The sequence below is a fragment of the Poecilia mexicana genome, unplaced genomic scaffold (assembly GCF_051168715.1).
Source record: "Poecilia mexicana isolate PSO_F unplaced genomic scaffold, ASM5116871v1 scaffold_12, whole genome shotgun sequence".
NCBI lineage: Eukaryota > Metazoa > Chordata > Actinopteri > Cyprinodontiformes > Poeciliidae > Poecilia > Poecilia mexicana.
In genome coordinates, this window is record NW_028263381.1 from 7,260,001 (window position 1) to 7,284,420 (window position 24,420).

Below are 24,420 nucleotides of genomic sequence, written 5' to 3' on the forward strand. Positions count from 1 at the left end.
CTTAACCTCTTTATTTTAAGTCTATCCTCCAATGTGTCTTTCCTTTTCCCAAGTTCCTACTGTACGCACAAAAGTTCTTGCTCGCTTCTTATGAGACACGTGGGCTGGAAGCCAGTCTCACTGGCATCCCGTCAGTCCCGTCCCAGCCTGCCGGTGCCTTCGCAAAGTCTAAGTTTACCGTTCTTCTTGATACCGGCATGGGTGACACCAAGACAGCATTTCTTAAAGTTTGATAGAATCAATTGTCCCTGGGGGGATACAGAGGGGCGCCACCCACACACAGATTTAGCAGGACAGACTGTGCTAGAAGCAGACAAACCTTGCACAGGCACAGACAGACTGGGGGGATTTCCACATACTGCAGCAAAGAGAGAGAGAAATGAAGGAAGGAGAGCTAGAAACAGGCAAAGACGGTTATTAAGTTTTGGATGTTAAACTAGTTCTAACATGACAACAAGCTACAATAGAACGCTTTGTGACAAAATATAACCAAGTGTCAGGATGGCCCAGTCAAATCAAGGCTTAAACCCAAATAAACATATGTAGCAAGGCACATAAGATCCTCAAAACATTAAAGTTGATGTGTTTGGTTTTAACCTGTGTGCCCAAGTACAAAGTGTATGAATACCTTTGCAAAGGCACTAAGAGAAAAAAACAGAAAACAGAACTTCATAACTATGCTCTGTATTTAGTTTGCCTCATTTCCCCTTATGCAGATGATACCTTTATAATGGGATATTGTAGCGCCTCATGCCTGTGAATATAAGCTTTTCACCTCACATGATGGCTCATAAATCACTTCCAAAGACAGAATACTCAGGATTAATGAGCTGGGTGCACACGCTACATATCTGAGAGTCACTGATACTGTCACAAACTCGCGTATATAATTCCTCGTTTATCTCTTCTCCCTTCAAAGTGGCACTTCTTCCTCCCCCTTTCCCCTTTTGTTCCATCTTTCGGGTTTGAATATTTTTCTTATAAAACAGTAGTGTGGCATCGTCCGACCGACTTTTGCCCATGCTGCGTCAGGCTTTCCCTTCGCTTCTCTTCATCTTGAGAAGTAAAATCCCAACATGTGTGAACTTTGAATAAACCTCTTCTAAATGACTGAGTTTCATTCATTCCACCTACATTACCTGGGTGTTATCCTTCAATGTGCTTTTTTTTTTTTTTTGACATGGCGTCTATAGGCTGCTTGTGAAATACCCAATTAGTCTGAAGTGGCTTTAAAAATATTTCAAGTCCATATCTTTTCTATCTTTTTACATGAATTGAAATTCTTAATAAAGCCATTCAGTTATTTCTTTTCTAATCATAAAAAGGTTTGCTCCTCTCAGAGAAGTCTAATTTCACATTACACTGTCACTTTTTATCCGACTGCTCAACGAGTTTCTAATATAAAAGTCAATTTCTCCTCTTACTTTCAAATGGTTGATTTATATATTTGTTCTAATATTTAAATTTCCTCTCAACTCCTCCATTAGATTCAACTTTTTACCAAATATCACTTGAAGTTGCTTGACTAAAAACTCTGATCTGAATAATTAGGTGTGAATCTTTGGCTTTTTCTGACCCAATAGAAAATTTTAAAAAACATGAGCATTAACTTGATCGATACAACATTCATGAACTGAATTTGCAGAAATATATTTTTTTAATCAAAAGTAGTATAACGCATAGAGGAGGAAAAACGGGATGTAGAAAAGAGGACGTAGATTTGGATCCAACAAAAAGTAAAGGAACTGCAGGATTATCACCATGCATGCTTCGAGGAATATGTTTGAACTTATGTGGTTTTTAAAGAAAATACACCAACAAAAACCAAAAATGTGGTAAAGTCTTGAGGAATAAACAAACAAACAAACAAAAACAACGTCAGCCTCCTGATCTTGGATCTGAACCAATCAAGGGAAAAAATCTGCCAAATCGGATTTCAGACCGACTGATTGGTGAATCTCTAGTAAATATTATTCAGCCACTTTCCTGAGGTGGGCTTGTTTAGAGCGACTCAACCTCATCCTGAGGTCGACAACAGGGAATTAAAAACAAACACAAGGCTTGATTTTCCATAGCTTTGCATCATCTCTGTGTGTTTGCTTCTGCATTCTCCTGACTCCTTGAATTGTTTCCAAAAGTCCAAAACTCTTAAGGTAATCTGCACATCTAATCTGGTTAAAGGTCAGTATAAAGGTATGTTTAGCAAAAAATAAATAAATAATATAAATGTCATCATGTCATCTTTAAATTTAAGGAGTTTTCTCAAGCTGCTTAAAAGAAAAAGTAAAGCAGTCTTCAACCGATTTCCATTGTTTATATATTTCAAGACAAATGAATCTGTTTGAAAATATTTCTGCTTGCAAAAAACACAGTCAAGTGACAATTTCTATTAAAAGCAGAACAGCGAAATAATATTGTGTGCCTTAACTATGTTTAATACTATTAGAATCTGGAAGTGTGTTTTCGATTTTTTTGCTAAAAAGAAAGTATATCAAACTCAATATACAATAGTTGTTATAATTACCATTAAAACTAATAGTTTTAACAGTTAGCTTAGCAGCAAAACCTTTGGCAGGTTTTGCTGCTAAAGTGGCATTTTGTATGTCACTTTAGCAGCAGGTCCAATAATTGCTGCTTCTCTGGTGTTACTGAAGCATTTCGATCGTGTGTGTGTGTGTGTGTGTGTGTGTGTGTGTATAAGTTTGGTTCATGCTAATTCAAAGTACACGCAGAAAGGAAGCAAGAGACCTATTTAAATATTAATGGTTCATAAATATTACAGTAATGGTGATAAGCACTTATTTGCCAAGATATATTTTTGGTTTCCATGAACACGTTTAACATTTTCCTACCATCTCCTTTGAACACAAGATTCCTTTGCGTTTCTAGTGTTAATTTGTTTTTGACAACTCAATCATTATAAATCAGAAAATAGATCATTATGGCTTCCCTGTTCTTTAAAAAACTAGATGTTCAGTTTAAGACTGAAAAAGTAAAGCTTTAAATAATCTCCCTCTGAGGCCCAGAGGGAGATTATCCAACCTATAACATATAATGGACGTTAGATCAAGAGATTAAAGAATGTTTAATAGAGTGGAGATAGAAGTTAGTTCAACAGGAAGTTAAGGGAGCATCATCCCCAAGCAGACACTGCTCCTGGATGCAAAGAAAAGATCAAATATTGAGGCTAATTTAAAGATAAGGTAGCTAAAATTTAAAGTAGAAGGAACAGAATGAGAATAACAGAAAAGGATGAGGAAATAAGTTGAAAGCAGACAGAAAGAATAAATCTGCTTTTCATATTGAAATATGGAATGATGGCGTGGGGAGGGAGGAAAAGGACACTCCCTAATTGAGAAGCAGATCTATTTCCAAGCACCACACAGGCCCAGTCGAGCAGAGAGATTGAGCCACTACATTGGCAGAGTGATGTGTGAGTTTCCTCCATGCCTCAGTTGATTTAATTTTTTCTGTTTAACAAGCTTAGAGAGAGCCGCTGAGTGGTGCGGGGCCCCGGCTCGGAGGAGCGGGTGGGCAGAGTGAGATATCGTGTTCTTAAAGCGGGCATGCTGACAGAGAGCGGTGGCGCGGGGAGGGGGGTGCTGAGACAAACATCCGACTTCAAACGGGGTGTTTACGCTGAGGTGTGCGGCGCTTACGCTGTCAGTTTCTTGTTGAAGGGGTCCATGAGGCGCAGCGTGTCCCTGATCACCCCCACTTTCACCTGCTCGTCTACTGGACTGGGAACGTACTCGAAAACTCCCGGAGCCACCTGAGACAGACATGCACTTAATACAAGAGGTGGTGGTGGGGTGGTGATGCTGATGGGAACCAGTGTCTTACTTCCTGCTCATGTTCTATTCTCATACTGGGGTTGGAGTTGACCTCTAGTAACACCGGCTTCAGGTTCTTCATCAGCAGGATGTCGAAGCCGAGGATCTGACACACAAACGGACGGCAGCGATTAGAAACACACATTCAAGAGGACTCTGAAAACTTTGTTCGTCCCAGAAGGGCTGTTTCTTTTCTGTAAACATGTTCGTAAAAAACTTCAATTTGTTTAGATTTTTTTTTTTTTTTTGTCATTTTTAACAACCTGATCCACCAGGAGTGAAAACAGGTTATGTGGATGACTTTAGTGAAAATCAATATTTTACATTCCTTGCAACCATTCAACTGCAAAAAGAATTTTACAAATACGTATTAATATGATAATTTCACTTCCTCCTCTAATAAAGGTAGACTTTATAACTGATTCTTAACAAATCACATGAATCTCACAAAATATATGTTTAGAGCATTAGAGCAAAAGGAAGGAAAGACGATAAGAAATAAGGGATGAAGGAAGAACAAAGCAACTGAAAGACAGATAAGCAAAGATAGGAGAACAAATATGGAAATCAAGCAAGGAAGGAAATAAAGTTTGAAATAAAAGGAAAGTTCATAAGACAACATGAATGGCATGACAAAAAAAAGAATGAAGTACATGAGGAAGATCTGTGGTGGGAAAGGAAGGAAGAAAGGAAACTGAATAAGAAAGAAACGTGAGGAGGAAGGAAATGCATAAGGAAGAAATACAATCAGAAAAGAAATGGGAGGTGAAATAGATGGAACGAAGGACACAAAGGAAGAAAGGAAAGCACATGAGGAAGGGAGGAAGGACTCAACAATAGAAAATGAAACTAAGTGAAGAAGCAAAAATAGTTCCCGATCTCTTTCTTCTTTTTCCATTCTTATCCAGAGCTGGAAAACCAGGAAATAAAATACTATTAACTCCAAAATTTTCCACATTGCATTAGAAAACCTGGGCACTTTGACTGGCTGGCAAACAAACAAACGTGTTAATAACACTCTGGCCTGCAGCTCCGCTGTCACACCCACCTGGAAACAAGTAGGCCCTGGCTTAGCAGGCGGTATATCGGCTTGGTAGTGGACTTTAAGGTCCGGTAGCACGGCGATGACGGACTTGATGACGAGGGCGATGATGTCCGACCAGACCCGCTTGATGTCCACGCCCTTGGCTGCCAGCCTGTAGAGCACGCTGGAGAGCGTCCGCTTGCTGCCTGTGTTCTGGCTGTCTGAGTGGACGTAGTTGCCGCTTTGAACGTTGAGCGAGTAGTTGGTCAGGTGCATGAAGACGCGGCTCAGGTTCTTCTGGCTTGGCTCCTGCAAAGACAAAAATAAGATAAAAAACGGTAATTCCATATAAACGACCTCAAAGCAAGCCCGTCGGGTTTATCGGCGGCGTAAGCGCTACCTGGTACGGTTCGGTGCAGAAGCGCGTCAGGCCTTCTTTGGCGATGTAGATCTCCAGCGGCTGCACGGACTTTATCAGCACGTAGAGGCGGATGTCGAATTTGAGCTTGTCGATGAGCAGCGGCTTGTGGATGTACTCCTGCACCACCGCTTGTTTGGCCTGCGCGCCCACCACCAGCTTCAGATCGCCGGGGTCTCGGATGAGGTAGATGCCGTCCCCTTGCGATCCCCCGTCGGGCTTGACGATGAAAGTCGGGCTCTCCGTGGCGTCGCTCTCCTTCACCATACGAATCTGCAGCAGAGGAGCAAGGGGGGCAGAAACGACAGTTCACAACTGATACGGTCCAAAGAAAACACACGCTACTTCATCCAGTAGGCCAAGCTAAACCAGGATGTTGTAATCAAATCTTAGTGAAAATCTCATTCCTCACCGGACTAATAATAGACAAGAGCCAGAGAGGCTTGATCTGCACCGAAATCGTCCAGAGGTTTCTCTGGATTAACATGCAAGCCCAGAAAAGTCGACAGCATTGTTCACAGTGTTAATTATCCCAGGATCTGTTATGTAATCCTACGCTGCTGCGGTTCAGATGAACGGTAATAGATGTAAATAGGTTTCTGGATCTCTGCAGGGAGGCAGGATGAGTAGTGACTCTGAATGTATATATTGATGTTGTGGCGCCCCCTGCTGTACAGAGTCTGTTATTTCCTTCCTCTCTACCAAACGTTTACTTAAAAATGGCTTGGAAAATGAAGCTTTTATGTTATTACAAATGATTATAAATCAGAAAAGAATTAGGAAAATAAAAACATTGTGAAGACAAACGAGTAATTCTAAATATGAGCATCACCCTGTGTCTCAGTGTCTGCAGCTGGATTTTATAGCACAGGATATGACTAGTGTGCGATTTTAATTCGGCATTTAGTTAGACCGACTATAAATGTTGCTAACTATTGGCAATGCATAGAAATACCCTGCATCATGTCCAGTGCCGGCTAGAGTGATGACAGAAGAAACAACAGCGGCTCTTAGTAGCGAACACACTCTGTTAAAATGCCAGATCATAGAGGGAGATCAGAAATCACTTCACAGCTTTTTTCACATACTGAGACTTTGTTTTTATCCATAAGAAGTAAAATGAAAACAAATAAGCAAAGCTAAAAATGAGCAATAACTCATCTGCAGGCGTGGCAACACTTTAAACTTTACAGACGCGCCTGTTGATTCAGCATTCAGTCTACTTTGGAAGGAGTTGATGATTGCCACCATCTTGACTTGGCCATTCCAGAACTTTCATTTTCAGCTCATGAAAACTTTATTTTGTTGATTTGGATTTCTTTTTTTTTTTGCTTGAATTCTCTATGATGCCAAAAAATAAAATCTCAATTTATTTTCTGCTTTTAACTCCCGCGGATAACTTTTTAGGCCACAAATGACTTGGAACTGAGTATCAGCTGAAAAAATGGAACATTTATACAATCAAATTGTTTTTCGTTTTTAGTTAATAACATATGCATAATTACATATTACCAGTCTATACACCTTTGGGAGGCCCTGCAGGTTTTTATTACATGAGGTGCTGCAACAGTACCTCTGTGGAAAACTGCTGGTACTCTTCAGGCAGGATCCAGGAGCGCGGATAGAAGTCGTACTCTTCTGGGAAAAGCTCTTGCATGGTCCGAACCGCTCTGCTCAGGTTGATCTTCCTCAGCATCTCCACCATCCCTGCAAAGACACCATTAACAGACAATCCTGCATGATCTCAAGGGAAACAGGAAGAAATCAATCGCCAATTAAAAAAATTAAAAAAAAACAAGAAACAAAATAACCTTGATATTCTAATTAAATGTTTCAGCAAAAGTCAGGTGTAAGGACTAAACTAAGCACAAGCTTACGGTGGCCCAGATGCGTCATTGAAATGCAACCCCCCCTCCCCCAAACAACAGCAAAAGCCACTACAGAAGATATAAAAACTTCCTGTCATAACTTCCATTGTGGCTTTTTGTCATTGTTTTTGTTGTTGCAGCTTTTGCATTTCATTGCCTTTTCTGGCTCTACAAACTAGAGGCATATAGCTATGATTTATTTAGAGTTTGATTTCTGGTTTGACTTATTTCTATATCCATGTTTTGAAATGTTTGTGATAAGGGAATATTTGGTGGTGCTTAAACTCCAAAGTGTTAAAATATTGGTCTAAGTGATGTGCTTGCCAAGACTAATGATCCAACTAGATGAAACAAGGTAGATTTACTTCATTTACACAAACCCAGCTGAAACTACAAATACATATAATGAGCTATAGGCTGATTGTAGATTAGAAAAGTACATTTAAATACCTGGGAACTTGTTGACTTGTCCTGACACAATATTTTCATTGTCGTGGAAGGAAACACCGTGCCAGTAGATGTCACATGCTGCACGTCTTCCCGTGTGAAACTGGGGAGAGGAAAAGCAAAGCGGTGAGAAGAAGGAATTATTACATTTATACAATGAAAAGAAAACCGATTAAAAAATAGTTTGGAAAATGTGAACTGTCTGAAAATATGATTCTGTGGTCATCTTGACCACAGAATCAAGATGATGGTCCGAATGATGTACCGTACACGTTTCAAATACAAAGCAATGCTGCTTAAGAGAAGGAGCAAGGTTTGTTTTGTTTTTTCCCTGGAGTCCACTTTGGTTTCTGCAGAACATCCAAGCTCCATTGGAGTCATGGCTCAGTTTGTAAAGAGAGACATGAGGGATTCTAACTCTCCCGTGCCACTCCAAGGGTGTTGGCATCTTAAACAATTTAGCCTCCTCCCCTCCTGCAGTTGGCCATAGGACAGATAAACCTGTGCCAGAGTTGCGTCCTGTTAATGTGTTAGCGTGACACTGTGTAAAAGGGAAACCCTGGCTGACTGCAAAGACCTGCTATAAATACAGCTACACGCAAGTGTGCGAAGGGGACAAGGGAGGGGAGATTATTTTGAGTAGTTTCTGGGGATTACATCCAGACACAGCTGTCTTTTTGAAAAGTTGCTTTGTTGCTAAAATCTTTCGGTGTCCTTTGGTAGACAATTCAGTTTTCTCTTTCCTGCAGGAATCAGAAGTAGCCCTTTTTCGATATTCAGGTTATTTTCCAACCAGACTTCAAGACGTTATGACAACTTTAAAACAAATGTGTGTAAAAATGCCCGACTAGTTTCTAACACTTGACAACAGATGAAAATATGAAGCATTTCCGTGATCCGTCACTCGGACCCTCGGGTGGCTGTTATCTCTACCTCGGAGAGGACTCACTTTATTGGATTAAGGGAGCTTAAGGCTAGTGATTTCTTCCTGTGGTGGAGAAAGCCATAAGTGGAAAGTCAGCTAGCAGATGTAGAATCAGCTGTTTCAACTCTCCAACTTACACTTTTGCATTCAGTTGTGTTGCCGTCAATGTAGATCCTGAATATTTTACCACCGGCTGAAGGGAACTCGTCCACTTCATAAGTGGGCTAGCAGAGCCGAGCTGCTAAAGTTTCGGCCCCTTCAATGTATGATGACAAAGGCTTTCACGGCGACGGCAGCTCCATGGAGACGTCGACTCTGCTGGGGGTGCTTTGTGCTGACTAAGTGTTGCCATATGTCCATCGTTATGGATACCAGTAGCAGGGTTCAAGTGTCACAGACTGGTTACTGGTGATAAGTGCGCCCTGCGCTTCCCCGTCTCATTGAGGCGACATTCTTTCCATGCATAACGGAGGCGGTGTTCACAACAGCTTTGAGTTGGCACTTTACGAAAGATAAACTCTCAAAACAACTCAGGACAAACAGAAATGAGTAAATAAAAAAAAAGTTACCTCAGAAAGTTTTTTTTGTCTCATTTGTTGCTCTTTAGGTTTACATGCTGTAACACAGGTGAAATAAAACTGTCATTGTTTCATCCGAGTCGATGATCTAATTTTAATGACCTAATCAGCATGGAGGTTTCAGTCACTGCAACTTGATATTTAATTGATAAATTGTTATTTTTATACCCATGTTTTTAGATTTTGGTGATATGACAATACTTGGTAGTGCTTAAATTCTGAAGTGTTGAAATATTGCTATAATATTTCATGCAGTATTGTGTCTTTCAGATAGAGATTTTTAAAAAAAACAGCAACAAAAGCAAAGTTGGTGGATTAGCAGTGCTGTTCTTTTGAAAAAAAAAAAAAAGAAAGAATTACTGCAGTAAAGCAAATATTTTTATACCAAATTATTTATCTGCAATCTTCATCTTGAGTCCATGACTTCAAGTAAGGACATTATAGTGGAGGCTGGAGATGAAACTACAAGGTATTTAACTCCTAAACTGCTTTTATTTTACATCCATATATTCAGATTCACATGATAGAACAGTAGGTTGTGTATAAACGGGACTGGGTTTCATCTGAAAGTCACATTGTTCATGTGCAGCCAGCCAAATGACCTGGAGTACCTCTAAATAAAACAAAATCTCACTTTTATACATTTCTGAATAATTCCAGCTATTCTGTGAAGAACTCAGAGGTTTGATGCAGATTATCAGAGAACAAACAGCATCACGAAAACCAAAGTCAGAGGTAAAATTATGCAGCACAACTTTAAAAATAGCATTAAAATAAAACCATCTAGTTGCCTCCTCAAATCTTCAAGGAAAATGTCTAGTTGAAAAATGCAGGAGAAGCCCTGGTGTATAAGCCATGTAGAGGAAACAGTAAACATGTTGAGAATGTGATCTGGCTCAGCCAGACAAGCAAAAAAATACTTTGTGCAGGTCTGTCTCTAAATAAAATAAAATGAAGTTGAACAAGTTTAGGTAAAGTAAATACACTTTGAATATGATGAGCTGCAACAAAGAAAGAAAAAAAAACACATCCCCTTCCAAAAAGAAAAAAAAAAAACAATTAGCCATCATTTTGTTCTTTAATTCATTAAGCCAATGTAGACAAATGAGTCGACACGACTGGCTTTGAAGCTTCATGGGAAAAAACATGAATAAAAGTGGCTTATGAAGACAAACACCTAAGCTGGTTGTAATCCAATTGAGACGAGAAGCTGATGACACAGTTCTCCCCAGGATCAAATCATCCTCAGCTTCTTCCCTAAACCATTTATTCACAAGTTTCTGCTGGGACAAAACACAACACCACCAACAACAACAACAGAGAAAAGAAATGAAATAGTTTCAAATAGCGCACCTCTTTCCACTGTAGCTCCTTGATGCTCAGCTTCAGGGCTTCCAGGGAGGTTTTGGCTTTAGATGTGTCCACCGTCACAGGCCTCCTCTTTCTGGGGAGCTTGAATTCATCCTCGCAGCGTGTTTCCTGTGTGTTGCTGGATTCGTGGACGGCTACGTAGTTCCCGTTACTCTCTGCTGACTTGCCTTGCAGGATCTTCCCCGTCCCCTTGATGAGGAGGGTTTGCTCACAGATAGGACTGTTGATGTTTTTCACAGCGTGAGCTGGAAATCCCTGCAAGGGCTTCCCGCAAGGATTCTTGCGGCTTCTTTTCCCCTTCTGCTTGCAAATATTGGTGGACAGTGCATCCGTCCCCGGGGCGGTGGTGATGCAGCAGCCGGCGGAATCTGGTGAGGCGGAGGGAGAAGACACGGGCATCTCTTCCTCGGGATCCACTTCCTCCTTCTCTGCATCCTCGCCCAGTGATTTCATCTGCCCGAGCTGAACCTTGACATCTCCATAATGATCACTCATTATGCGAAACGCGATAACTCACGCCGCTGCAGTTCCGCGGAGCGCAGTAATCCGAAGCCGGAGAGCCGATCAGAAACAATGTGGTCCGCATTGCTATCTTGACCGACCACAAAAAAGCAAAAAAACAAAAACAAAAAAAATATTAACGCTATAAATTTTCGTTACCGACATCCGCGGGAAAAGCAGCAACGCGAGTTAGCTGGGATCATCTGCGGGTCACTATATATTAACGAGCGAAGAAGAACGGCATGTCTCTCTGCAGAGCTAATTTTGACCATATAAAAGCAGCAGGAGAAAAGCGGCGGCGGTGTCGGTCGGCACTTGTAGCCAGCACTGCTAGCTGCTGGCTGAGAGCTGACTATAACGTTAGCTTATTAAACTTAATTTAGCATACAGCGTTTCTAAGCCACAGGCGAAGCTATCCGACTCCACTCAAGGCAAACTTCACCTGTCCGGTACCGTTATGAAGCTCCCTAAACCAGCGGGCAAGTGTCACAATAATCTAACAGCGCTCTGCAGCGTGCGTGTGACCGTCATGGTGTTGTCAGGCAGCAGACAGCGGAGCCGCCTGCCTGACATCCTGTGGCCCAGCCTCCATCTGGTTCTCATGACCACAGCTGATGCTGCGTTTTGGGTCACTCGGAAAATTTGCTTCTCCTACTATGCCGGGTTTTTTTGTTTGTTTTTTTTAATTAACTTTATTTCACTCAAAAAAATTGCAACAAAATAAATACAACATAAAATGAATGTTGCTTTCTATTTCTATTTTTTCTGCCAATACATTAGTACATTACTACATCTTTTCAAAGCTTTATTTTTTTTTCTCTTAAGATGGTTTTTTTCTTTACATCATTTTACTTGCATTCAACCCATAAAAGTTAAAGATTGAACCAGAAAAGAAGCTTTTATTTATTACATGAATAGTCTTTTCTCATTTTTAAGTGATTTATCCATACTATGCTTACAGTAATAATTTTTATTTTGTATGACAATGAAAAAATTTACCTTCCTTGTATAAGAAAACTTTTCTGTTTTAAAAATATTCACTATAGTGAATATTTTTTAATATTCACTATAGTGAATTTAAAAAAAAATATGAATATTTTAATATTTATATATATAGTGAATAGATTTTTGATACCTGCACCCATTAAGCAATTTTTATGTTATTGTAAAAGTACTGGCATTCAATCTTGTTGATATTCTCATAGAATCACCAAAACATTGTTTAACTAAAACAGAGACATGGGGGAACTTTTTCTTTTGCATATCCTCACAATATAATTATTTAACCACTCTGGTTGGGAAAAGGACCTATTTTCATGTGAAACAGGTCATGTGGTGTGAACACGAAAATTACTGTAAGAGGGAACACAAAACCTACTGCAAGGGTCTAAAAACATTATTGTGAGATCACAACATTTATTGCAAAAGAGCACAAAGGCTATTGCGAGGGAACAAGAAAATTATTGAGATAAGGAATCCAAAACCTATTGCAAGGGAACCAAAAATTTATTGCGAGAGATTGCAACATTTATTGCAAGAGAATGAAAAACTTGTCGCAATAAAAAAAAAAACATTATTAAGAGCAACATTTACTAAGGGAAAGCAAAACTATTGCAATGGAATAAAAAAAAATATTGCAAGGAAACGCATCATTTATTGCAAGGGAAGCTTTAATTTATCACTATGGTGATAAATTAATCCTATTAGAATTATATAGAATTATTTGGGGGGTTTTTTTCCATTTCTTGATAATGATAAATGATAACGATCTCGAACAACATAAATCATTGAAGAAGGTCACTCTGATGCACATTTTTATTGTTTAAATTTTCAATTGCATTCGGCAGGTTTGGTGTCAGCACACTGCTCTTCTTCCTGCAGGACTCTCACAAATCCATCTTCTGGTAGATCACATGTTCTTCATCCCCGTTCATTTTAGCAAAGAGAAGAGTGAGCACTTTTTCTTTTTGCTCCCAAGTGAGATCAGATATGTAAACCTCCTTGCTGGGGAGATGGGGCAATTTTTCTGCTGCCTTCATGTCTGAATACAGAGATTTGGTGCTTTTGGGACACTGATGGAAGGTGTGGATTGGGGGAAGCTTTAACCTCCCCGCCACGCCGTCTCTAAATTTCTGACAGTCTTGATTCGCCTCCTTTACCTTCCTCTTTCTTTCCTCAGCTATCTCCTGTCGGACATTATCCAGGGCTTCGTGGAAAAACACCTCCATGTCTTTGCGTTTCTCCACAATGGTCCTCGCCAGCTTCTTCACTTGACAGAGCTCCTTCTCTCGCATGGCGATAATTTTCTGTAGTTTCTCCAACTCCACCTGACTGGCCTGGATGGTGACTTGGTTTCTTTTCTCATTCTCTGTAGATTCTTTCTCCAAATCCAGGAAGGCTTGTTCCAGATAAGCAGCTTCGGCCGTGACTTCAGTAAGTAATTTTTGTAGACGCACAATGTCAGAACCATTCTTCTTTAATGTTGCCTTCAGAAGTTTTTTGTCCACTGCCAGTGAGAGTTTGTCCTTAGACATTGATTGAGCCAGTTGCCTCGTATCTTCTAAATTAGCCAAGGTACATGTGAGGTTTCTACTTAGCCAGTTATTCTTCCTGTGAACATCTTTCAATTCGTTTTCCGACTTGACAATGGTGTTTTTGAGATCAAGCATTAGCTTACTCATCTCCTCTTGGTTACGTATGTAGTTCCTTTCCCTCTCTGCTGTTTCGCTTTCTAAGCGTACATATTCCTCATCTTTTTTTCTTAGGTTTTCTCTGTATTCTTCCTTAGATACTTGTATTTGCTTCCTCATGTTAGCTATCTTTTTCTTTATCCGAATCTCGATGGCCTTTCTTTTTAAAATTTCTTCCTCAAACTCTTTGAAGGTTTGCTTCTTTTCATTTTCCCACTCACTACGTTCTTCAATTGCAATCTCTTCTAGACTTTTGATCTGTTCCTCCAGGCTTTTGATCTTTTCCCCTTTAACTTTTAAATCTTTCTGCCAATAATCAGTGGTCCCAAATTCGTTAATCTCCGCCTGGTATAGGAGATTTCTTAGTTCCTCAGTCTCGGAAGCCAGTTTGTAGTGTTCCTTCTGGTGGTATGCTAAATCCTTCTCTGTTGCCTTTAGCTTTATCTCCCTACGAGAGGTGACTTCATCTACTTGGATTTTATGATCCTTTTTTTTCGGATTTTTGTCCATTCCCTGGCTTGCTGTTTTGGTCTCCATGACAGATCTGAAAGAATTCACCTATTCCTGCTGTTATTAAGAAAAAGTTAAATGTATTACTGGGATAGCGCTCAGTAGCACTGTAACTGGTAAACCAATGTCTACCTGTAAGATAAATGTATGCTGAAGTCAGGATACCGACATGCAATTATCTGGGAAGTCATTAGGGACATCACCGTGATGTCACATGCTTCACCTCACCTGTGAGGTCACGCTGCAAATGCACTCAGATCGTGTTACATAGCAACTAAAGTTCTGCAACCTCTGAAGTTAAAAATTACTGGCAATCTTATTAGATCAATGCTTGCAAACATTCAAGAAAAAAAAATGAAAAAAAAGAGAACTAATTAGAAAAAAAATTTTTTTCCTGCAAATAAAGCCTTCCCCGGATCACTGCCACTGTCATAAATACATTTTTAATTATAGTTCTTGCGCTTTTATGTTTTAAATAAACAAATAGAATAAAAATAGGCAGGGCATTAAGTGGCTCGGGGTCGGGAGTCGAATCGGGGACAACTGTGTTTTTGAGTGCACCCTTTTGCAAAGGTGCAAAGGGTGCACCGCCAGTGAGAGTTTACCTTTGCACCTTACAGGGTGCACCCTACACTCAAAACACCCTCTGCAAAGGGCGCCACAATAGGAGCCATGTGGCACCCTATTGTTTGTTTATTTTAAATCTCTTTGCTTTTTTTCAACATTTTTGTTAATAACATCCTAATACTCTTTTATTCCAGTAAAAGCCATTTTTATTCTTTGGCTTTTAACCTCAGGGAGACTTAGTTTGAGCCTTTTTTTTTAATTATTAGTGTTGAAATTTTGCAGTTCTTATATAAAACATATATTTTTTTAATATATGTTTTTGGTATGCAGCCATGTGGTGCACTGTGTTTCATCTATGGTTGGTGCTACATAAGTGAAGGTGGTATGACACATAACTAGCCTGCAACAATGACTTTCCCTTTTGAAAGTCACAATGTTTACCAAAATAAAACTAAACTTTTATACATTCACACTTACACCCCCCCCCCACACACACATATATATATTCATATTCATATATAAACATATTCATATTCATATATAAACAGCTGGTATTCTGCAACTTTTAAAGGTCTTTCTGCTTCATCATGCTTGACTTCAATACCAACTCATTAATTGCAAGGGAACACAAAATTTATTGCGAGAGAATGCAAAGCCTATTGGGATAGAAGGGATAGAACAACGTTTTATTGTGAAGACACACAAAGTCTATTGCGGGAGAACAAAAAATTTATAGCGAGAGAACGCAACATTAATTCCGAGAGAACGCAACATTAATTGCGCAAGAACGCAAAGGCTGTTGTGAGGGAACACAACATTTTATTCTGAGGTGATGCAAATCTATTGAAACAAAAAATTTATTGCAAGAGAAAGCAACTTTTACTGTTCGGGAACACAATAATTATTGTTTTTTGTCAGGGAACGCAGTAGGGGGCTCCATAAAACCCTACAATTTTAAAAACAAATTTTTATTGGTTTGCAAACATTAGTTTATCACTATGATAAATAATTCTTATAATTTCTACTATTTCTCATTTCCTAATATTAATCAATGACATAGTTATTGTCCATTCCTAAGAGCATGAATAATTACACAAGTATTTTTTCAATGCATATATTTATTGATGAAACTGTTGACAGCATTCGGCGGCTCTGCGTCCTACAGAACTTTCATAAATCCTTCTTGTAGACCACGGCGGTGAAGCAAGCCTCCACTTTGGAAATCATAGTCGAGCCTCATCGTATTCGATTTTGATGCACGTTCTGCATTTCCGTTCATCTTAGCAAAGAGAAGAGTGAGCACTTTTTCTTTTTGCTCCCAAGTGAGATCAGACATGTAAACCTCTTTGCCAGGGCAATGGGGCCAATTTCCAGGCGCCTTCATGTCTGAGTAGACAGAATTGGTGCTGTTGGGACTTTGATCGATGGTGTGGATGAGGGGGAACTTTCCCTTCCCTTCTGTTCCGTCTCTAAATTTCTGACAGTCTTGATTCGCCTCCTTTACCTTCCTCTTTCTTTCCTCAGCTATCTCCTGTCGGACATTATCCAGGGCTTCGTGGAAAAACACCTCCATGTCTTTGCGTTTCTCCACAATGGTCCTTGCCAGCTTCTTCACTTGACAGAGCTCCTTCTCTCGCATGGCGATAATTTTCTGTAGTTTGTCCAACTCCACCTGACTGGCCTGGATGGTGACTTGGTTTCTTTTCTCATTCTCTGTAGATTCTTCCTCCATTTGCTTGAGGGAATGCTCCAGACAGGCAGCTCTGGCTGTGACTTCAGCAATCATCTCTTCTTTACACTCCAGCTCACAAATGTTCGTCTGTAACGTTGATACCAGAAAGTTTCTGTCCACTACCAGTAAGAGTTTTTCCTTAGACAGTCTTTGAGCCATTTGCTTCAGCTCATCTAAATTAATCAAGGCAAATTTTAGGTTTTTAATTAGCCACGTTTTCTCCCTATTAACATCACTCAGTTCAGTTTCCAACTTGACAATGGTGTTTTCTTGCTCAGCCTTCAACTGATCCATCTCCCTTTCTTTGCATATGAAGTTCCATTCTTTCTCCCTTGATTCCTTCAGTAAGACTGAATATTTCTCGTCTCTTATTTTTAGGTTTTCTCTGTATTCTTCTTTAGACACTTGCATTTGCTTTCTAATGTTAATAATTTTCTTCTGTACCCGAGCCTCGGTGGCTTTCCTTTTTAAAATGTCTTCCTCAAACTTTTCCAAATCTCGCTTCCTTTGCTTTTCCACCTCAAGTTTCCGCTGTGCTGCGATCTCTTCTTGCTTTTTGATCTTTTCCCCCAGCACTTTGAGCTTCTCATCTTTATCTTTTAATTCTTTTAGCCAATAATCGGTGATGCCAATATTGCTCTTCTCCACCATGAATAGGGAGCCTTTTACTTGCTCAATATCGCTGGCCCTCTTGTTCAGTTCCTTCCGGTGGTAGGCTAACTCCTGCTGAGCTCTCTTCAGCTTCATCTCCCAAAGTTTAGTGCTAGTTTCATACATTTTGGCCATCTTCTTCTTTTCTTCTTCAAAGATAAGTATGTTGTCTTTCAAATTTTTCAGACCTTTTTTCTTCTTTCCTTTACTGGGCGCCATGGCAACGTTGAAAGAATTCCTCTTTTTCTGCCGTTCCTCAGAAAACGTTAAATGTACTATCAATCTGGCATTGAGGGGCAGCAGCAATGCGTAACTGCTAACAAATGTCCATTGCAATTGTCTGTGACGTTGTTAGGGCCGTCACCGTGATGTCACGTTTCGCCTCACCGATTCTCGAGTACATTACATAGCAACTAAAGTTCTGCAATTTGTGAAAGAGCGTGTTGCTCTCTTTGTAAAATACCTGTTTAGTCTTATAATTCGATTCTTACAAACATTTAGGAAGAAAAATGAAAAGGAAGGAATATAAAAAATTCAAATACATTTACATTTACATACTGATCTACCTAAATTTTTGACACCTTGGTGGAGGGTGTTTATTTTGTTCACTGTGTCAAGTCAGCAACCTTCCACATTAATTTTATTACTTTTTTAACAATTAAAATTAGTGTTTTAATTGTAGAAAATGGGATTCATGTGGCTTTTAATTTTCTGCAAAACTGACCGTTTGGGTTTTCAGTCAACGTAAGACATGATGTGAAAAGTAACAAAAATCCAAGCAGGAAATTACACAGTCTGTGTGTACACTTTTAATTTAATTACTGAAATAAATAACATTTTTGGCTGCTTTTCTTTGTGTTTTTAGGAGCTGGAACAGAGTATAATAAAGGAATAAGATATTTACACACACAAAACACTACATCAGTGGTTCTCAAACCATTAAAGAACCAGCCACAAGATTAAAACATATAACAATATGTGCGCGAGATGCTATATTTTGATTCCCATGACTAACAGAGATAATTCCCAGGCTTTTAGATTTACCTCACCTGCTGCTGTTTCCATCTTACATCACAACACAACTCTCGTGACCAAATTCTTTTTATTTATTTCCTTTACAATTGCGCAAGTGATGGTGAAACAGAACAGTACTATTGAGGTTAACATAGAATCAAAGCATGCAGCTATTTCATAAATTAAAATTTGAAGGTATTTATTGCTAAGACTCATAAACAAGGCGTGGAATTTCTTCTTTGACCTCTGTTCTAAAAAAAATCACATTGTAAATACAGTTATACCAGAGGTAATAGGAACATATATGGTGTGAAGGCAACAATGAAGACAAAATAAAGAAACATAAATAGAACAGTATGACATCATTTGCGGTCTTACATTTCCTCATGGCCATAAGCACATTATTATTATTATTATTATTATTATTATTATTTGGGGTTGTTTTAGCATCACAAAGACATAATTGTTATTTGTCTCTTGTAAACTGCCTTTTCACCAGCAGTGATCAAGAAAATCATCATAATGCTGCATAACCATTTCATATGTGTGGCGCCACAATTAGTGAAGAGTTTGTATAGAAGAGGCCTAAGTTAGAAACCCAGAGCATTCCAGTCTCCAGTGTGGGATGAGAAAATAAATACACATCAATAACTTTACTGTTTTGGTCTCCAGTCAATCATACAGGACTGAATGTACAGTGGTGGAAGAATGTTTTTTTTTTTTTTTTTTTTTTTTGTTTTGTGGCAGGAGACCTATACAACTCCGACATGTACTTCCTATAATCTTCCCTGTACTTCTACTTGTATTAACTGTAAAGAGCTTCACTTTAGTACTTTATGTTCTTTTTTAACAAATAAGAAAAGTAAAACAATGCATTGATAAATACTGTGCAAATCGATTAAAATAAACATTAAGGCAAACGTATATACAAAACTGTAGCCTAAATAAAAGAAACTATAAGAATCCAGGTAATATTTAAGTATAATTAAACAATTCCAGAACAGAAATGTGAATTTGTAATGAAACCATTCAGTTTCTAGAGTAAACATTTCTGTACAACATTTTGAAAAATCATAAACAGGACTGATAATATATTATGTGTAATTTATAGTCTTCATAACTAGAAGTGTCTTACTGACATACACTAACTACTAACACTAAGAATTTACAAAAATTTTAACCATTAAATTTGTCATACTTAGTGTTATCCTACATTAAGTATTGTTAATAATTTCATTTGTACAATATGAGTTTGTCGTTGAGCGGTTAATCTGGACCGCCATATTTGAGGTTAAACCCTAGCTGAGAATTATCGTGTACATAAACATTTCTCACCATACATGAGCTGATGACATAAAACTGTATAAGTAGGTGCATTTCTCTGCAGTATGAACACAACTCAACAGCGAGGCTCATCTGTCTTCCCATATCTGAAGCTTTGTTTCCACAGAGCTAGTTTTCAGTGAAACTGCAACATTTTTGTGGCTATCCAGCTGCACGTTTACACAACTCCAGTGATCGGAGTCTCTGACATCGGCAGTTTTTTAAACCAGGTGTCAGAGGGGAACTTGTGCTATCTAGCCTTTTCAGCTTAAGGCAACTTCTGATATGGATTAAATATGTGATACATGAGCACTCGGTTTATCGGAGATGGGTCACTGTTTTCTAAATGAGGTAGAAGGTAATGAGGTGTCAAAAGAGTGTGTGTGTGTGTGTGTGTGTGTGTGTGTGTGTGTGTGTGTGTGTGTGTGTGTGTTTTGACGACATGCTAAAATCACAGCGCCACATTGTGGCCTGGCATGACGACTACAGCTGATTCAAGGTTTCTATGCGGTCTCGTTGAAGTGTGGGACTTTTCCCTCAACATTACTCTCATCTAAATGTGGTCTTACAAAAGGAAATATTTAGTTTGCACTTTAAATTCCACATTTCTAATCCCAAATAGCTGAATTGTACAACGGCGACAAGTTTTGATGCTTATGAGTAAAGCAGATCCTTTCCTACAACATTGATTTTCTATTCCGTGTGGGTATTCATGTGCTTTTTGACATTAGATCTGAATCGAAACCTTTTACCGCAAACATCACAGCCAAAGGGCTTCTCTCCAGTGTGAATCCTCATGTGTTTCCTGAGGGTTGAGCTGTCGTTGAACATGGTACCGCAAAAATCGCAACCAAATGGTTTTTCTCCTGTGTGGATTCTGTTGTGCGAGCAAAGCCTCTCCTTCCGGTTGAACGCCTTCCCGCACACTTCGCAGATAAATGGTTTCTCTCCCGTGTGGATTCGTTTGTGTGTAGCAAGGTGCGCCTTTTGTTTGAACATTTTGCCACAGACGTCACACTCGAGGGATTTTTCCAGCGTGTGGATTCCCATGTGCCTATTGAGAACTACCTTTTGGTGGAATGTCTTACCACAGACCAAACAGCTGAATGGTTTGTCCACCGCGTGAATCCCCACGTGTCTGTTCAAGGTCGACTTGCTGATGAACGATTTCCCGCAGATGTCGCAGTTGAATGACTTCTCTACGGTGTGGATTCTCTTGTGTTTATGGAGATTGGACTTTTCCGTGAATGTTTTACCACACACATCACAGCTGAATGTTTTCTCTCTTGTGTGGACCAACATATGGCCGTTGAGGATAGATTTGTATATAAATGCTTTACCACAAACATCACAGCTGAACGGTTTCTCTCCTGTATGAATTCTCTTGTGTTTGTAAAGATTGGACTTTTGGATGAATGTTTTACCACAAACATCACAACCAAACGCTTTCTCTCCACTGTGGATGCTCATGTGTTTGCTAAGGGTTGACTTATCAATGTATGCTTTACCGCATATATCGCAGCTAAAAGCTTTCTCTCCTGTGTGGGTTCGCTTGTGTCTATAGAGATACGACCTTTGGTGGAAAGTTTTGCCACAAACATCGCAACCAAACGCTTTCTCCGAATCGATCGTCTCTGAATCTAAATTTGGCTTTACAATGTAACCCTTCTCAGTAACATTGAAGCTGAAATCACTTTTTTCTAAATGGCCTTTCATGTGCTTCTGAAAAGACTCCTGGTAGAGGAACTGCTTACGACAGATGGAACAGCTAAAAAACTTTCGGGGCGTGTTAAATTCTACTTCATTATTTTCCTCCAATTCTCGCGTGGTTTCTATCTGCCAGTCATCGTAACTGACATCAAAATCACTACTGCCGTTACATGGGCGATGCTCTTCGTCATTTACGTCGTTGAGAGGTTCTGGGTTCCTATGGTTTGTAGAGAAGCTCCATTCGTCAGGAACTTCTTCTTTAACCACTAGCACCTTCCGGACATCTGTAGGAAAGCGTAAAATACACATTTATATCAATAGCCTTTCTTACTGAATTTTTTGTAACATTCTTCGAATTCAGAAAATTTATATACATTTTGTCAGTATCAGTGACAATTGTCTATTAAACTGTGTGATTTGGTTTAAACCTTGTGGTTCTTTCCACAAAGTGCTGATAGGTTAACTGATACATTTTGGCTAATTGAAGGCAGATCTATTGATGAGGAGATATCGGTTTATGAAAAAAAAAAACTAGCAAAATAAAAGTTACACTCATTACTATAGCATATGTTCTTACACAGAAAGTATATAAACATGAACCGAAATGGGAAAAAAAAAAACCCCCAAAAAACAATACCATCAGTCTAGTACCAAAGCAGTGCTACAAAGTTTTTATTCAGCTAAATGGAAACAGCTGAAACAGTACAAAAATCCACATACCAGCTGTCAATGGACTGGCTGAAACTTCCTCCGTCTCCTGCTTTATGTAAAGTCCTGGTCCCTGATGTTTTATTCTGTAGTCCGATTCATTAGACGCTTCTTCTTTGACTACTTGCAGGTCATCTGCAAAAAAACAAACATTAAAACACACACAACTATAAGATTTTCCATGTGACTTTGTATTGCTCTTGTTTTGGCACTAAAGTTGCAGAACATGCTTAGTTTCCATTTGGGATCAATAAAGTATTTCTGAATCTGAGTGTGAATCTTTACTCTTAAATTGTACACAATTTAAAAGTTAACATCATTATGTTTGTGTACTATTGTGTACCATTTTATTAAATTACTAGAGTTACTACAGAGTGATGGACGCACAGATAAGAAAGAGTGGAAAGAAGAAAATAGACATGTCTTACAATATTATTGCCATCGCAATATTTACCAACATTATTCCCATCCCAAGATTTTCTAATATCGAGCAGCCCTACATGGGCCTGCAGAGGATAGTGAGAGGAGCTCAATCATAACTCCCCAATTTGTTTAACATAAGAAGATCACATCAAACGTGCTACCATGCTATTCTCTAAAAATGGTTTCAAATGATATGTTGTTTTTTTAACGCCTGTGCTTATGAAAGGCGAGTTTGAGTTTTAGCATGAGCCGTGCAGATGATATCTATGTGTAACACACCAAGGAGGTCTTATTGGTCGGGAGAGTAGATAACATTACAACAAGTGGATAATGCTAAATTCTTCATATTATCATAGCCATTTTGTTCTAATCAAAGTTGAAACAACCTTCCAATAGTGTAGCAGTTAAAAAAATAAAAAAAAAACACTAAAGATTTTCTCCAAATTAAAAATTCATAATTGTTAAACAGATTACCAGTGGGCAGTGGACTGCTTGAGACCTCCCCCTTTGTGCCATCCTCTGGACTGTGATAGATCAGACCACAGGACCACTCGTCCGGGTCTTCTGTTTTAACCACAAACAGCTGGTCGACATCTGCAGGGAAGATTCAAATAACTAACTTCTTGCACAACTCTGACTCTATGATCCCACAAGTCACATGGGCAACATTACTTTAGTCAGACAATCCTTGATACTGGTGAATTCAATGAAAAACTGGTTACCAAGCCTCAATAACAACCATTAGTATCCAAAGTCAACACATTTCTAATACTGCATTCACATAAAGAAATTAGCACCATAAAAAAGTGTTATGCGTAAATGACAAACTTATAAGTAGGTTACTAGTGGCGAGTGGACTGCTCTGCAATTCCTCTTCCTCCTCGTCCTTCGTGGTAAGTTCTGGGTCTTGCTGGTCCATAACAGAGCTTTTTTCATCAAGGCCTTATTGTTTTTTAGTTAAAACCAATCAATGGATGTCTACAGGAAAATAAACAGACAGATTTACTTAAAAAAAAAAAAAGAAAAAAGAAATGCATAGTATTATGGATCGCAGTAGTGATGTTTTCAACCCAGTAAATGGCTGCATGATATTAGGAAAACATGTGTTGCTCCTGTTGCGTATTGAAATGATAGTGGTTGCAATTGAGCCACATCTTCCTCACTGATCTCTCTGAGATTTGGCATCTCGACCACTAACTTGTTTTGTGTCAAGAGCGGTCAACATATGAGTGCTAATTTGTTCATATGCAATGCCTTACATTTTCAGAACTCTTTATAAAGCTGTAAAAGTTGCTAGATGCATGTTTCCTAAGGTAAGAGCAACATAGGAAAAAAAACAACAACCTTTTTCTATGTTGCTCTTTGTAGAACATACAAAGTTGGAACATACTCTTCAAATTGACATTTGCTGCCAGGTGTTTAATGCATTTTCAGAGCAGATACAATGCACCAGTTTATGCGCAATTTGCACTTAATGACATCTAATGATTTTTAATTTTCTAATAGCAAGCCAATAGCCAAGCAGATATGACATGTTATGCTTTGCGCGTATTAATAATGTCAAAAATACTTTAGTGAATCTTCCTTTTCTACGAGGCATCAGCACCGTGACCTGCGCTCATGACAGTCTTGAATTATAATCATCTGTTTACATGCCATTAGCTGATCTTGCGACCAGCAGATCTAGCACACTGCTGCTCTATAACGGAGTGCAAATTTTGTGCGGCTCCTTCATTTTTCACGTGCATCGTGTCGTTTATTTGGTCGTGTGTTGCTACCAGTAAGTTCTAATCACTGTAGAAAAAAAGCAATTGCACTTACCTGTATGATCTGTGCTGATGTCTTTGTTGTATGCTGTTGTTATTTAGGAGTCTGCCGAAGTCAGGGTCTCACCGAAGCCACAGTCGTATTTGTGAAAACAAGCGTCCTTCTCCGAGAATTTCCATATAATGGAGGTGGTCAAAAGAGTCTGCGAAAAGAAAAAAAGAAATAGCTCTACACTGTTTACTTAGCCCAGTATTCGTTTTCTTCTCGCTCAGCGTTATTTCACTTAATGAAAGGGCGCCGCCATGAAAAAAAATTCCATCGTGTGCGATGTCTCGCGATATTTTGGGGATCATATGTCAA

The 24,420-nt window shown here is 39.1% G+C and overlaps 4 protein-coding genes across 4 annotated transcripts in view; all 4 read right to left on the reverse strand.

Annotated features, from left to right (window-relative positions):
• The window catches only part of ttll11 (tubulin tyrosine ligase-like family, member 11), a 17,726-nt gene extending 5,763 nt beyond the window's left edge, over window positions 1–11,963 (reverse strand). The window contains exons 1-7 of the mRNA XM_014972763.2: window positions 10,447–11,963; window positions 7,594–7,693; window positions 6,849–6,982; window positions 5,258–5,548; window positions 4,882–5,166; window positions 3,844–3,939; window positions 3,660–3,772 (exon numbers count right to left, since the gene is read on the reverse strand). Coding sequence (XP_014828249.1) covers window positions 3,660–3,772; window positions 3,844–3,939; window positions 4,882–5,166; window positions 5,258–5,548; window positions 6,849–6,982; window positions 7,594–7,693; window positions 10,447–10,959 — 1,532 coding nt within the window. The 5' untranslated portion in view covers window positions 10,960–11,963. The remainder of the gene's footprint in view (window positions 1–3,659; window positions 3,773–3,843; window positions 3,940–4,881; window positions 5,167–5,257; window positions 5,549–6,848; window positions 6,983–7,593; window positions 7,694–10,446) is intronic.
• Window positions 11,964–12,633: 670 nt separating this feature from the next.
• LOC106907211 (basal body-orientation factor 1-like) lies at window positions 12,634–14,813 on the reverse strand. Its single transcript, XM_014972806.2, has one exon. The coding sequence runs from the start codon at window positions 14,190–14,192 to the stop codon at window positions 12,852–12,854; it is 1,341 nt and encodes a 446-aa protein (XP_014828292.2). The 5' UTR covers window positions 14,193–14,813; the 3' UTR covers window positions 12,634–12,851.
• A 1,078-nt stretch (window positions 14,814–15,891) lies between these two features.
• LOC106907202 (basal body-orientation factor 1-like) lies at window positions 15,892–17,552 on the reverse strand. The gene has a single exon (XM_014972796.2). The coding sequence runs from the start codon at window positions 17,332–17,334 to the stop codon at window positions 15,892–15,894; it is 1,443 nt and encodes a 480-aa protein (XP_014828282.2). The 5' UTR covers window positions 17,335–17,552.
• A 646-nt stretch (window positions 17,553–18,198) lies between these two features.
• On the reverse strand, window positions 18,199–24,412 carry LOC106907190 (uncharacterized). The gene is made up of 5 exons (XM_014972782.2): window positions 24,115–24,412; window positions 23,137–23,271; window positions 22,768–22,887; window positions 21,883–22,005; window positions 18,199–21,446 (listed from the first exon to the last, which is right to left on the reverse strand). The coding sequence occupies exons 2-5, from the start codon at window positions 23,210–23,212 to the stop codon at window positions 20,146–20,148; spliced, it is 1,620 nt and encodes a 539-aa protein (XP_014828268.2). The 5' UTR covers window positions 23,213–23,271; window positions 24,115–24,412; the 3' UTR covers window positions 18,199–20,145.
• Between the last annotated feature and the right edge of the window lie 8 nt (window positions 24,413–24,420).

Excerpts from the sequence above, each read along its gene's own strand:
- LOC106907211 (XM_014972806.2), bottom strand. The coding sequence starts at position 14,192 with ATGGAGACCAAAACAGCAAGCCAGGGAATGGACAAAAATCCGAAAAAA.
- LOC106907202 (XM_014972796.2), bottom strand. The coding sequence starts at position 17,334 with ATGGCGCCCAGTAAAGGAAAGAAGAAAAAAGGTCTGAAAAATTTGAAA.
- LOC106907190 (XM_014972782.2), bottom strand. The coding sequence starts at position 23,212 with ATGGACCAGCAAGACCCAGAACTTACCACGAAGGACGAGGAGGAAGAG. Across the intron at positions 22,006-22,767 it reads AAGCAGTCCACTGCCCACTG|ATGACCTGCAAGTAGTCAAA; the intron begins GTAATCTGTTTA and ends GTTTTTTTGCAG. Across the intron at positions 21,447-21,882 it reads AGCCAGTCCATTGACAGCTG|ATGTCCGGAAGGTGCTAGTG; the intron begins GTATGTGGATTT and ends GCTTTCCTACAG.